General features: G+C 49.3%; 1 protein-coding gene across 1 annotated transcript in view; it reads left to right on the forward strand.

Moving 5' to 3' along the window:
- Positions 1–9,211: 9,211 nt before the first annotated feature.
- The window catches only part of CUNH14orf132 (chromosome unknown C14orf132 homolog), a 48,735-nt gene continuing 42,594 nt past the window's right edge, over positions 9,212–15,352 (forward strand). The window contains exon 1 of the mRNA XM_024760004.1: positions 9,212–9,421. Within this exon, the coding sequence (XP_024615772.1) occupies positions 9,395–9,421 (27 nt within the window). The 5' untranslated portion in view covers positions 9,212–9,394. The remainder of the gene's footprint in view (positions 9,422–15,352) is intronic.

The raw sequence follows: 15,352 nt of genomic DNA on the forward strand, positions 1-15,352 counted from the left end.
GTGGGTCATGTGGAGGAAGCCACACCCTGTCCTGGGCATCCCCAGGAGCCATGCGAGGACCAGCGTGGGGGGTTCCACTGGAAGGGCCGGTTTGAACTGAATCCTTACTGTCTTGTGAAGTCGGTCACGTGAACCCCATTTTATACAACATAGAAATTGAGACTCCCAGAGATCAAGTGGGCTAGGTAGAGGCGGAGGCAGAATGTGGCCAAAGCTCTGAGGATCCTCTTACCCCTGGGACTTGGGATATGAGGCGGTGACAGTGGACAGATCACCAGAGCGTTGAGCTCAAGTCCTGCCCTTCTGCTCATTAGCTCAGGACTTTAGGAAGTTGCTTCTCTCTGCACAGTGACTCTAACACGCAGACACTTCATCCTGGCGGGGCTGCTATCGGCCGTGACGCAAAGGACCTGGGAAATCCACCTGCAGGAAAACGGGAGCAGCCTGGCAACCACAAGACTACGCTCACCATCCTCATTCTGGTTGTGGTTGTTCCTGGCAGACGCGTGGACGTGGCTGCCTTGGGCAGGCAGAGCTGCAGGAAGAAGCCTCTTTCTGCACACAGCCCTGCTGCCCTCCCCAGCAGACCCGCACATCCCCACCTCTTCCCTCCCAATGCAATCAGAGCTTTAATTAAAATGAGTTCATCAGACTCTGGAGGCGCACCCAACAAAGGAAGCAAAAACGACAATTACCTCCTGGGGACGGTGCCTGGAGCTTTGGAAGTTTCCTGCAAAGAGAAGCAAGTGTTGAGTGGCGTGGAAGAATTCACCTGGGTGTTTGGGGAGAGGGAGACACTTTCCTCTCCGTATGGGAGACACAGGAAGATGTGTGTGGATTTCTAGGGGCGGGGCACAGGGGATTTCTGAGGCTGTGTCATCCACACCCCAGCTCCCTGTCAAACCCCCTGGTCCGGCCCTGTGATGCCAGCGTGGAGCAGGCTGTTATCTTCTCCAATCATGAAATGCCTCTCTGTTTTTCTACTTGGGAAACAGGAGAATTATTTAAAATTGTCCCCTGGCTGAAGCACCTTGTCTGTCCCCCTTTCTGCTCGCCTGCCCTAAACCAGCCCATCCCTGAAGGCCACAAAGCTGGGCCAGACCCCTCCGGCTCTCCTGTATCCCACCCGCTGCATCACAGATGAGCTTTTTGCTCTGACTTGTCTCTGCCAGTGCTCTTCAATAGAAATAGGATGCAAGCCACATACAACTTAAAATTTAAAAAGCCGCAATGCAAGCAACTTAAATTTTTCTAGTAGCACATGAAAAAAATCCAAAAGAAACAGATGTAATTGATTTTAATAATATAGCCACTATATTGTCATTTCAACATGTAATCAATGTCAAAAATCATTAGTCTTTTTATACTAAGTCCCCCCCAAATCCTGTATTTTATTCTTAAATCTCAATTCAGACTGGCCATATTTCAAATGCTCAATAGCCATATGTGGTCACTGGTTACTGTATTAGATAGTGTGGGTCTGTATTGTGTTGACATTGGGTGATGGCCTTGTCTCCATTTAACAACTCGGTACATTTCCCTCCCGTGGAACTATGGTCCAGTGAGGCTGTATTCACCCCTCCAGGGAGCCCTGCACAGGCCTGGCTCTTGCGAGGAACTTAGTAATTGTTTTGGAGTGAATGCATGATTGTAGGAGGGGTCTCTCTTGCTTTGTATTAAGAAGGGATACTAGAGGAATTCCTTGGCGGTCCAGTGGTTAGGACTCGACGAGGCTGAGACTCGACGCCCCGGGTTCAATCCCCGGTCTGAGAACGAAATCCCGCAAGGTGCGAAACATGGCCAAAAAAAAAAAAAAATCTACAAGTGATGTTAGGAGATGTGGGTCTCTAGCTCTCTCTGGGCGTGGCAATGGCCCAGGAATCCTGCAGCAGGTTTTCCTTCCCATGCTGTAGGAGCTCCACACCAACGAGGAAACAGAGGAGGGCTGGGCAGCTGAGCTTCTAGTATCTGGCGATCACTCACTTTAAACATCAGGCCTGATGTGTGTGTGCACAGGCAAAGGAAAGCAGGTGAGGGGACAGAGGGAGACGCTTTATGTCCTGCATCCTCCTACTTAATTTCATCCATTCATTTATTGACCCATAAAATGCTTATTAACTCATTAGTTTGTTCATTCGGGAAACATTCCCAAAGCACTTTATTCAAGACAGGCATTTGCTAGGTGCTGATATGTTTCATGGATAAGTAAGAAACCATCCTTCCTCTCACTCTGTAACCCCCTGGAGTACTTGTTCTAGCCGAACATGTGTTTAACTAGAATAAACATGAGCAAACGTTCAATCTCTGTATCAAACTAACACCCTCCCCTCTCCCCATGGACTTTAATTTTCCTTCTCTCCTTCCATGGACAGCACACCTACTATGTGCAGGTTCAGTGCTAGGCACTCTTTCCATCATCTCACTCAATCCTCCACTTTTAGAGGAGAAAAAACTCTGGCTCAGAGAGGTTAAGTAGCTTGCCTAATGTCACCCAGCTAGCAAGTGGCATAGTCAAGATGCAAACCCGATTCTTCAGCCTCCCCTCACAGGGAGCTTTGGACCCCTTGTCATTGCTGTTGAAGCTCTACACAACTCTCTCCATCCTTTCCAGACATGCAGTGCCCAGCACACAGGAGATGCTCAGGAAACACGTACTGAATGGATGGATGGAATACTTGTTGAGTTAAAGAACTAATGAATGGATGAATTCTTCCTCACTTTAGAGTGATTTGGTTTTGCATTGGTCTAACATATAGGTTCCTTACGGGCAGGAACCATAGTGAAGACATGTGGATTCTGGAATCAGATGGATCTGGGTTCAAATCCTGGATCAGCCCCTATTTGCTGACTGGTCAAAAGAAACATATCTTGCTGTGAGAATTGACAGGGGAGGGAGTGCTGGGGCCTGACTTCAAAGGAGTTTCCTGGACATTTTGCTGTCCCCACTGCTGCTTTCCATTTTCTCTGCCTGCTAAAAAGAGGGGTGGGTCTTGGCCCACCTCCACCCCTGTGATGTGCTGTAAATAATATATCAAGTGGCTTAGTGAGAAGCTCATGAATTTTTTTTTTTTTTTTTAGCGGTACGCAGGCCTCTCACTGTTGTGGTCTCTCCCGTTGCGGAGCACAGGCTCCGGACGCGCAGGCTCAGCAGCCACGGCTCACGGGCCCAGCTGTTCCCTGGCATGTGGGATCTTCCCGGACCGGGGCATGAACCCGTGTCCCCTGCATCGGCAGGCGGACTCTCAACCACTGCGCCACCAGGGAAGCCTGCTCATGAATTCTTAAACCCTTTTTAAAGTGTTCCCAGGAAGAGAGGGCATCTGCTCCAGGGTCTCAGTGGCCCCTTGCCCTCTCCATCTGGGTCCCAGATGAGGTGAAATGACAGGGTCAGGTCCCCCTTGCTATAGCCTACAGGCCAAGAGCCTTTTAGGGAATGGAATGTTCCTCTTCACAGGATCCCAAGTTCTCTGCACACGTGAATTATGCATCCAATACTTAGCAGAACAGCAGTCTGGAGACTGTCCCTGGAACCCAAATCCTCTAAGTTTGCAGTGCAAAGACGCATTCCCTTGCCCTGTCCCCATGCCAAGCTGCCAGGACTGAGAGCATGCAGGTGGCCTGAGGCCAAGGACACTCAGAGCGCATGGCAGATTTCCTCTCCTAACAAGTAAATGCATTCAAAAAGGGAAAGATGCTATGGAAAAATAAAATAAGCTGTTTATATTTTAAGGATGGATTACTTAAGGTCGGAACAGCTTCCTAGAGGAGGTGGTTTTTGAAGTGAAACCTGAACCATCAAAAGAAAGATCTGGAGTAAAAGAGTTCCAAGCTGAAGGAATAGCAAAGTCTATGTCCCTGCAGGGAAAAGTACTGGGTGTGGTGCTGAGACAGAAAAAAAAGCCTGTGTGGCCAGAGCACAGTGAACGAGCGGGTTGGTGAGCTGAGAGTGGGGTGTAAGGGAGAGAGGACTGAAGGACGACTCCTGGGTCTACTGGGAGGCCTTTGGGAGAATTGGCAAAGGCGTACCTTCCTCTGGACATCCACGACTTTTAACTCACGTGCCGGATTCCACAAGAGGAGCATGGCTGGATTTTAACCCCACCTGTCTCCCTGCCAGGCACCCCTGTGCAGTGTGCAACATGCAGAACTGTACATGGAGGACCTGGGTTGAGCCACTACCTGCTTGTGATACAGCAGGGTGGAAATCATAGCTCAGCGCTGGCTAGCTTAAATTCGAGATGCCATTAGCCACCCAGGAGAAGTTGCTGAATAGACAGTTGGACAGGCCTGTCTGGAGCTCAGGACAGAAGTCTGGGTGTCCTCACTGGATCATTACATGCCTGGATGCGGTCGCCCAGGGAGAGTTACAGAGTGATATTTCTAACATGCAGATCTGCCTGTGAAGTACTTAGTCAGTGGGTGAGGCCAGCAAGGTGCCTAGGAATTAAAATTTAAGGAGGCACTCTCAAGGTGACACAAGTGCAAAGTTGGCACCTGAGAGAACATGCCATCTTAAATTTTGTGTCTTCTTAAATCTCGTCCTGGTCTGGGGTAATTCAATGGAGAAAGGATAGTCAGTGGTACTGGCACAATTGAAAATTCATTTCGGAAAGAAAAAAAAGAACCTCAACCTTTATCTCACATCATGTATAAAAACAAAAATAGATCACAGACCTAAACACAGAAGCTATAACTATAAAACTTTGGGGGAACGAAAAACAGAGAAAATCTTGATGACCTTGAGATAGGCAATGATCTCTTAAATAGGACACAAAAACATGAACCATAAAAGAAAAGAAAGATCAAGTCGATTTTATCAAAACTAGGAACTTTGCTTTGAAAAACATCATTAAGAAAATTTAACAAACCACAGACTGAGAGAAAATAGGTGCAGTACATATATCTGACATAGGACTTGTACCCCAAACACATAAGGAACTCTTACAACTCAGTAATAAAAAGACAATTGATCCAATTCTTTTTAAATGGAGGAAGATTGGAATAGGCCCTTCACAAAAGAAAATATACCAATGGCCAATAATGAGCAAGTAAAAGAGAGGTTCAGCATCAACATTCATCGGGGAAGTGCAAGTTTAAACCGTAAAAAAGTACCACTTTATAGCCGCTCGAACGGCTTAAATTAAAACCGATGAAAATACCAAGGACTGGTGAGAATATGAAGCAGCTGGAATTCTCAGACACTGCTGCTGGGAAAACGTACAAACACTTTATAAAACAGTCTGCAGTTTATTATAAACATATAACTAAGCAGTTCCACTCTTAGGTTTTTACCCAAGAAAATGAAAACAAAACGTCTATACAGAGACTTGTACACAAATGTTCACAGGCGCTTTATCCATAACAGCCCAAAACTTAGAAACAGCCAAGAGCCCACCAACTGGAGAATGGATAAACAAACCGGGGTACATCCAGACATCAATGCTTTTCAGCAATAAAAATGGAACTACAGATACATGCAACAATATGGATGATTCTCAAAACTATCATGCTGAAGGAAGCTGGACAAAGAAAAAAGTACAATCTGTACGATTCCATCTATAGAAAAATCTAGAAAACACGAATGTAATCTGTAGTGGCGGAAACGTGATCATTGTTTGCCTGAGGCTGGGGGCTGGGGGTTGACTGCAAAGTGATAAAAGAGAACTTTTATGGGCGAGTGGAATGTTCTATACCTTGATTATAGTTTTGGTTACACAGGTGTCCATGTGTATCAAGACTCATCCACCTGTCTACGTAAAATGGGTACATTTATGTAAATTATGCATCAATAGAGTGACTTAAAAATACCTCAGTTCAGGCTTTAGCCGACAACCAGTCCTCTGGTCCTCCTTGTCACGCTGAGTGTGGTAATGTAAGAATATTTTTTTTCCTCAGGACGTGATGACTAAGTAGTTCTGTCCACCTGCAGGACATGGTGGGTGTTAAAAAATGGGCTCAGGGGACTTCCCTGGTGGTCCAGCAGTTAAGACTCCGCTCCCAATGCAGAGGGCCCGGGTTTGATCCCTGGTCAGGGAACTAGATCCTGAATGCCAAAACTAAGAGCCCACGTGCCGCAACCAAAGGTTCCACACACTGCAATGAAGATCTCGCACGCAGCAATGCAGCAATGAAGATCCCGTGTGCCGCAACTAAGACCCAGCGCAGCCAAAATAAATAAAGTCATATACTTATAAAAAAAAATGGACTCAAGATTGGCGGGTCGGGATTTCCCTGGTGGGGAAGTGGTTAAGAATCCGCCTGCCAATGCAGGGGACGTGGGTGCGATCTCTGGTCCGGGAAGATCCCACATGCTGCGGAGCAACTAAGCCCGTGCGCCACAACTACTGAGCCTGTGAGCCACAACTACTGAGCCTGTGAGCCACAACTACTGAGCCTGTGAGCCACAACTACTGAGCTTGTGTGCTACAACTACTGAAGCCCTCGCGCCTACAGCCGGTGCTCCACAACAAGAGAAGCCACTGTAATGTGAAGCCTGCACACCGCAACAAAAAGTGGCCCCCACTCACCACAGCTAGAGAAAGCCTGCCTGCAGCAACGAAGACTCAACACAGCCAAAGGAAAAAAAAAAGATTGGCTAGGTCCCCTTTATTTAGAGATGAGGGAACTGGGGCTCAGAGAGCAGAAGAGACTCATCCAAGGACACACAGCGTTATATAGGTTTTGACTACAAGGTGTCGCTTGGGGACGTTTGGGTTTAAAACATAAAAACAAAACAAGCCATCAGACAGTTTGCATTGGTCCCGTCTCTTTTTCTTCAGAGCCGAGTTCTGGGAGAGGTGTGGATTCCCCTGAGGAAGGCCAGGTCTACAGGCTGGTAACTGCACAAACCTTGTCTGCAGAGCATCTTCTTCTTCTCTGCTCTTCTGCAGAGAAGAGCCGCCCGATCCGAGAACACCATCATCATGAAGCAGTGAGGGTACAGGACCGTGAGCCCTGCTTTTCAGCTGACACCACCTCGCGCTGGCCTCCCCACCTTCATCATTGCCCTCCCTGCCTCCCAGGGTCCATGTGGGAACATGGAAACATGCGTGCCTGCTCTCGGCACTCTCACTGAACCTAGACGTCTGGTCACTGCGATAAGGCAAAGCAAGGATGTAACGAAAAAACAGATCAGAGAGGAATAAATAAAATGGTCCCTCTTTGCAGATGACATGATTTCCCACATAGAAAATCCCGAGGAATCTACCAAAAAATTCCGAGAACTAATAAGTTCTAGGTCATAGAATGCAAGACAAACGTACAAAATCAATGATATTTTTATATACTAGTAATGAACACATGGACATCAAAATTAAAGCGTAATACCTAAAAATTTATAGTCACTAAAAAAAAAAGGAAAAGGAAAGAAAGAAATGTTTAGGTGAGCGTTTAACAAACATGTCCAGGCCTTGTATGCTGTAAACTACACAACACTGATTAAAAAAAAAAAAAATCGAGAAAGATCTAAATAAATGGAGGAACATATTGTCTTCAGTATGTCTCTGAACATACTGGATTGGAAGACTCAACATAGTAAAGATGTAATTTCTCCCCAGTTTGATACAGAATAATGTTTAGCCAGCTATCTGGGCATCCCGTGGCCCAGTCAACTTGACAGGTAAAATTAACCACCGTGGTAACTAAGTTAGAATAGCATTACTGTAGAAACAGAGGAGCAATCAATGGCCTAGAATAGACAACCCATCAACAGGCCCACACCTAGATCGCAACTTGACAAATTTGGTGTTGCTAATCAACACCAAACAAAAAGGGATGGACTGGTCAATAAAAGGGATGGGATAATGCATTATTAATATGGAAAAGATGAAATTTCTTCCTTAACCCGTACCAAAAAAATAATCAGTAAGAAAAGGGCTGAAATATGAAAAAAATAAAACAAAAATTAAAAACTACAGGAGACTATCTCCATGGTCTCAAGTTGAGAAAGGATTTCTTCAACAAGGGCTAAGTGTATAGTTAAATATGAATAAACTTTGACTCAATAAAAATGAACTTCTGTTCTGGTGTCTCTTCTTAAAAGGGCATTAATCCCCTTACCAGAGCTCCACCCTCATGACCTAGTGACCTAATTATTTCTCCAAGGTCCCACCTCCAAATACTATCAGACTGGTTTCAACATATGAATTTTGAGGGGACACAAACATTGTCAGTAAGGCACTGGTCCCATTTGCTGAGGTCAGTGCTGCCACCACAGTGGGGCTCGGGGACGCCTGCTCGCCGCATGGCCTTCTCCCCGTCAGCTGTGCAGGCTGCTGTGCCAGCAGCGGCAGCGAGGTTTCGAGCACAGGCAGCAGTAGGGACATATATGGATCTGTCCTTTATGACCGCACAGGTAACACACAGCCCAGTCCCTACCAGTGAGTCCTTCAAGATGGACAAAGCTCCCACCTGCTCTCCTGTGGGCCAGTCACCAGGTCTGGGGTGTCACACACACACATGCACACATGGGAATAGGCTCCTTCCGGCATCTCTGCCATTGTCCTCATTTTAGCTATTGCAGCCGCACGTTTGGGATACTTGTTGGACGTAGGGAAAGATTAAAACAGAGCCATAAGGTACCAGTTGTGCAAGCTGTGCACTGTGCAGTTCTAGAAGGCACCGTTCACAGTTTAGTCTCGGTTATGTTTTTAGCCATGTTAGAGCTCTCACTTATTGAAGACACCGTGTACCAGATTCATGATCTCATTAAATTCTCTGGTTCTGTTTTCTTCATTTTACAGATGACAAAACCCAGGCTCAGAGAGCCACTACCTTGCCCAAGCCGCAAGAGCAGAGCTAGGACTTAAACCTTCTTCTGCCCAGTTCCAGAGCTCCGAGGACACCGGACTCTGGGCGCAGTGTCGGTACAAAAAGCCTGTTAACCCTGACCCTGGCAGGCCAGCCCCACGAAAGCACCGCTGGCCCCCTAGGGAACTGGGCTCAACAGCACGGGGCAGGACGCCAACAGCACTGGACTCGGGTTCTGGGCTGCTTCTTGCACCGACCAGATAAGCGACCTCGCGCCTCAGCTCCTCCCTCCAGCACGCGGAGGGAAGCGACTGCCAGCTGCCAGGGGTTCCACCGAGCCCCGCCCTCGGGGGTGGGGCAGGGAGTGGTCACGTGAAGGGGCGCCTTGCCCCCTCCCCACCCCGAGCCCCGCCCCGCCCCGCCCCGCCCTCAGGCTCCAAACCCTCCACCCAGTGAGCGCAGAGGGAGCTGAAGGCGCCGCGCGGGCTCGGGACCTGCCGCCCCCACCCGGTTGCCGAGGTCGGCGTCGCCGCCGCGGGGTTTCGGGGAGGCCTGCGCGCTGCGTGGCCTTCTCCCGGCCAGCCGTGCGGGCGGCTGGACCAGCAGCAGCAGGGAGGACTCGAGCGCCGGCGGCAGCAGCGACACCATGGATCTGTCTTTTATGGCCGCACAGGTAATGCGGCTTCTTCCACGCGCGCCCCGGGTCGCCAAGTTTGGGCAGGTTCGGGGCCACGGTCTCGCCCTCCCCGCCGGGGCTGAGCGCACCGGGAGGGTTCAGGCCGGGCGGTGGCGCCCGCCGGCGATCCGAGCGCGGGTCCTTTGTCCGGAGCTGGCATCCCCACTGGGTGCGCGCGTCTGGGGCGGCGAGCATGGCTCCCGGGGGCGGGGCAGGCTGTGCGCCCAGTGTTCCCCGGATCGACCTGTGCGAGGGGCCTCGGCAGGGGTCCCCTCCCTGCCCATCCCCCACCTGCGGTCCTCCCTCCGTTGCCCCGCAGCTTTCCAAGGCGGGGCAGCCCAGATCCGTGCGTACCCGGGTGGGCAGGCAACCTCGCTCTTCCCCATTCTGTATCTTCCCGACGCGCCGGGTAATCTGTCACTTGCTGCTGACCTCGGACGCCTCCCACCTCACTTTTCTCCCGTTTGGTGGAGACCACAGACTGTAGCCCGAGGAAGGCGGCGAGACCCGCTCTGTGACCAGCCAAGCGCCAGAGCATAGCATTCGTTTTCTCCTTTTTCGGCTTTGTGCTGAGTCTGTAGCCATCAGTGCCCGGCGCGACCATAACTCTTCTCTCGACACAAAACAGGTTCCCAGTGGCAGACAAAACAGATGACCTCTCATCGCTTGGATTTTTTCTCCAGGGGAATCCCCTGAAGCTCTGAGCGTGGAGTGATCTTTATGTTTGGTGCCTTAACTCTGGAGCCAGAACAAAGGCAAACGCCTGCTTTCCGGAGCTGGAGCTGTCTGTGGCCTTTTGGAGTTTCAGTCTGGCTCCAGGGAAGGGCCACCGCATTTGGGCTATAGGAGAGTAAGTCCCCAAGTACCAAATTCAGACCTTGCACCTTCTATCGAGTTGGTTATGTTGGGAGCCCAGTGGTAGGAAGGCCCCCCAGGTTCCCTCTGTCCCCTGGGCATGTGGCAGGGGCCCCACTGGCTGCTGTTTACTTTTCCAGGGAATGGAGTTTCAGGGCACACTTTCCTTTTCCCCCAAACTTCACCATGGTGGAAATCTGTTTAAAAAGTAACAGCAAAATCTAGGCTGTAGGGACAGCGAGCTCCCAACGCAGGCATGAATGGGTGCAGAATCCCCAGGTTGGCTCAAGGGAACCCAGATTCCAGCTCTTGGCAGTCTCTTAACAGGTTTTCCATAATGCTAATTGCTCCCATGAGCCATGCTGGTCTTTTTTTTTTTGCCTGATTTTCTGTCTCCTGTTCCTAAACCCATGTTTATAAATATTGTCATATGGACATCATTTTAGATAGCGCTGACTGTTAACTGCGTGGACGGAGGAGGCTTCACCGGATTTATTTCTAGAGGGGAGAAGAGCTCACACGATATCTACCTCTGCCTCCCAGCTCTGGATCCCACTAAACAGCTGGCATTTCCATGGTTACAAGATAAATTGATAACTGCTAATCCTGGGGCTGGCTGGAGCATCAGGAGTTGCTGTGGTAACTTGACAAAATAAACATAGGGCTTTTCAGCATATCTATATAGGCAGAGCCTGCGCAGAGATGGAGTTCTGTTTTTTTTTTTTTCTTTTTTTTTTACAATTCAAGTTTAATGTGGTCAGTTTATTACTGTGGACAGATGTTTGGGCATTGATTACACACTCAGTCCTGGGTTAGCTGCAGGGACAGAAATGTGAAGTGCCACCAAACGGGGAGAGATGCTGACGTTTTGCTGAGCGTCTGCTATGTGCCAGATGCGGGCGCTTACACACCTGATTACAGTAAATCCTTCCACGTCTGTGACATTGGCACTGTTAGCCCCATATTACAGATCAGGATACCAAACTTCAGCGAAATGAAACAATTTGCCCAGGACACACCATTAGCAAGGAGGAAAATGGGTTTCAAATCTGGGTCTGAGGATCTGCAAAGCTGCTGGGTTTCCACCTTATTGCTTCCGCCTGAGAAAGACACAAAATAAGGGACAGGAAGGACATATTTAAAGATGACTCATCTCTCCTCCTCCCCCCAGGAAGTGCTCTCCTCGTGGTGCGTTGTGATCTAATGGATTTCATTCTGGTGTTTCTCTGTCCCTCTTATCCCCACAAGGGTGGGAACTTTTACTCCGTCTGTAGCACTCAGCAGTGCTTGGCACAGTGAGCGCACAGGATATGCTGTGGGTGTACAGTGACTGCTGCACGTGACCAAGTCGATATCCCCACACGTCAGCAGAGGGCAGTTTGATAGAGACATGTGAAGGCCTCCGTCCACTTGTTCAGCTAATGTTGAGTGCCTGCCTTGTGCCAAGCTCTGTGTCAGGCACTGGGACAGGGATGCTGGGGGACAAAGTTGAATGGGATGTAGATTTTCTTTCTGGATGCTTGGAGAGTAGTGGAGAAATGATGGACCAGGCCATTCCTTGAAAGGGTGACCAAAATGCCTGGTATAAAGTAGGCCCTCCACAAGCATCTTTTAGATGATTGGATGAGGGTAAGACAAGATGTATGTGCAGGAAAAGCCATTAACAGGAAAAGATAATGAGTTTGAGGTGTCACATGCCCCCGCGCCAAACACCTGTTCATCGGTACTTGAGTCTGGGGGTTCTGATGGCTGGGAACTAGAGGCAGATTTCCCCTGGCGGGCCTGGGAATAAGGGCATTCTAAGCAGAGAGGTATGGAACTTCCCTGGCGCTCCAGTGGTTGGGGCTTGGCGCTTTCACTGCCATGGCCCCAGGTTCAATTCCTGGTTGGAGAGCTAAGATCCCGAAAGCCACGCGGACTGGCCAAAAAAATAAAAAATAAGCAGAGAGGCATGGAGGTAGGAAAGCCCAGAATATATTCACAGAATCCTTCAGGAAACTGGAGGGTAGGTAGCACAGTAGAACTGGGAGACAGAGGCCAGGGCCAGGTTGTAGAAGGTGCTCACTGCCCAGGATGAGAAGTTCACATTTAATCAGTAGACAGTGGGAGCCACTGTAGGTGACTGAGCAGGAATAGCTTATAATTGAAGCAGTGCCCTGGGAAAACCCCAGCCGCCCATAGAGGCCACGTCTGGAGGGATGGATGGAGTCAGAATTGCACACCTGTTTGATTCACTGATGGAATAAAAGAAACCATATTCTTGTGGCTCCAAAATCCAGGTCTCTTCCCCTTCACCAAGCTGTGAAATATGATTCCTCTTCATGGCTTAAAAAGACCTGGAGGATATATGCCATTTTAGATAGATTTCCCGCTCAAAAACTAAACCTCAAAAAGACACTCTTGGGCTTCCCTGGTGGCGCAGTGGTTGAGAGTCCGCCTGCCGATGCAGGGGACGCAGGTTCATGCCCCGGTCCGGGAGGATCCCACATGCCGTGGAGCGGCTGGGCCCGTGAGCCATGGCCGCTGGGCCTGCGCGTCCGGAGCCTGTGCTCCGCGATGGGAGAGGCCACAACAGTGAGAGGCCCGCGTACAGCAAAAAAAAAAAAAGACACTCTTCTTGGATGTACAGAGTGGACATCAGTTATCCAACAAATCCTCTTATGCAGATGTGCCCTCCCTGGTGCGGGTACACCGGGCTGTGGGTTTGGGCTTAGAAGAGGCTGTGGTCGCTGAGGATGTAAAGACTCAGCTCGACCCTGAGCCCTGGAGGCACTCAGCCTCTCTTTCGCCCACCCTGGAAACACCCCAGCCCCACTCTACACAGTCCCTGAGTCCCTGGAGATTCTGGAGGGTTGAATAGTAAACAGGGGCATGCATTTCCCTATGGCCGGAGACGGCCAGGAGGGCAAGGCTACCCAGACCCCCTAGGAGCTGGAGGGGAGGGGAGAATCGCAGATCTTGAAGACTGATCCTCAAATCCCTTTGTTGTCGGTGGGGTAGCCTGTCTCCAAAGACGGCCCCATCCATTCCTTCCCTACCTCCTGGAGGTACATGTTGGCCCCCCATGAGGGAGTTTAAGATCTGATTCCCTTCCCCTTAATGTGAGCTGGCCTTAGTGATTTTTCTGACCAAGACAATGCAGTGTGAGTGACATTGTGAGACAGGTTTGTAAGAAGCCTGCAGCTTCCACCTGGGACCCTTGGAGCTCTTGCTCTGGGGGAAGCCCAGCATCATGCATGAAATTCAGAGACCCTGAGACCTCGGGAAGGGAATGAACATTTAAGAGACCTCCTGTGTGCTGGGCCAGCGCATGGAATGAACTAGAGAGACAAGGAGCCCCGTTTCCATGTTTCTAGGTTGTAACTCTCTGTAGAACAAGCATGCCTATGACATAAGAGCTCGCTCTTATTTTTGTCTTGCATTGTCCTTGCAGTGACTAGTTTAAACCCAGTAGTTCCCAAATGTTGCTGCCACTAGAATCACCTGGGAGCTTTTAAGGGTCTTGCTGCCCAGGTCCTGCCCCAGACACTCCCATCTGAGTCTGGAGCTGGGAGCCAGCATCAGTGTTTTCTTTTCATCCCCTAATTGATTCCAGTGTGCCATCAAGGTTGAGGCCCGGACCCCAAACCCACACTGTGGGGCTGCTCCCCTCCCCCATCTTTGGATGGAGCAGGTCCTTGGTCCCTTTTAGGTCATAAAAAGTCATGTCGTCCCTGGAAGTCACTCCAATATCAATTCAGCAAATTGAAATATTCAGGCCCAAAATAATGTAACCTGGGAGCTTGCTCCAAAATTGAGGTCCTTGTTTGGGATTAGCAGGTGCAAACTATAATATATAATATGGAATGGATAAACAATGAGGTCCTACTACATAACGCAGGGAACTACGTTCAATATATTGTGATAAACCATAATGGAAAAGAATATGAAAAAATGCGTGCGTGTGTGTGTGTGTGTGTGTGTGTGTGTGTGTGTGAACTGAATCACTTTGCTGTACACCAGAAACTACGCGACATTGTAAATCAACTATATACATCAATAAAATAAATTTTAGAAAAAAGAAAGAAGATTGAGGTTCTCCCTTCCTCCAGACCACACCTGGCACAGGTGGGAAACCTAGAGTTGGAATGGGTGCCTGTATTACTGTCGTGGTACAGACAGGGAGAAAGTGGAGAGCCCCGGTGGTTCGGCTCACAGGCTGGGGAGCCATGAGTGGGGCTGATACAGGAGCATCCTTCACACCATCATACCGCCTCCCAGAGCAGTCCAAGCGCTGGGGGACAGTGGGAGGACCCGGGACCCTTCCATGGATCAGCTTCAGGAAATCATTGAGCCCCCGAGGTACACAAAGCAGCATGTTTATGTACATTTTGAAACAGGTTTTTAAAGGAATCTCTATTCATTTCCTACGGCTGCTGTAACAAATTACCAAAAACTGGGTGACTTAAAACAGCAGAAATATAATCTCTCCCAGTTCTGGAGGCTCCAAGTCCAAAGTCGACAGGGCTGTGGTCTCTCTGAAGGCTCTGGGGAGGATAAGCCTGTGACTCTCTCAGCCTCATGGTTGTGGTCTGCAATCATTGGTGTTCCATAGCTTGTCTGTTCTTCTCTTCCTATCAGGACACCAGTCATATTGGATTAGGGCCCACCCTACTGACCTCATCTTCTTTTGATGACATCTGCAGAGATCTTATTTTCAAATAAGGACACATTCACAGGTACTGGGAATTAGGACTTCAGTATATCTTTTGGGGAGACACAGCTCAACTTTTATTAGGTCTGAAGATCCCTGAAGAATAAGGATCTTGGTTTTTGTGTTGGTGGCCACTGGTCTTTGAGAGGCAGTGGAGAGATCACTTCTCTAAACCTCAGTTTCATCATCTGTGAAATGGGGACAAATGGCCTACCTCGTGGAACTGTTCATCTAGTCATTCAACAATCATTTCCTGTGTGCTAGGCCCTCCCTACGTGGAGTGCTGGGGGGCAGAGGGTCACAGGCCCTGCTGTGTGATATGTGACAGGGTGGAGGTAAACAAAGGCGCCCTGGTACGGCAGAAGAGGGACCTCGCCCAG

The sequence above is a fragment of the Neophocaena asiaeorientalis genome, unplaced genomic scaffold, assembly GCF_003031525.2.
Source record: "Neophocaena asiaeorientalis asiaeorientalis breed wild unplaced genomic scaffold, Neophocaena_asiaeorientalis_V1.1 scaffold476, whole genome shotgun sequence".
Classification (NCBI taxonomy): domain Eukaryota; kingdom Metazoa; phylum Chordata; class Mammalia; order Artiodactyla; family Phocoenidae; genus Neophocaena; species Neophocaena asiaeorientalis.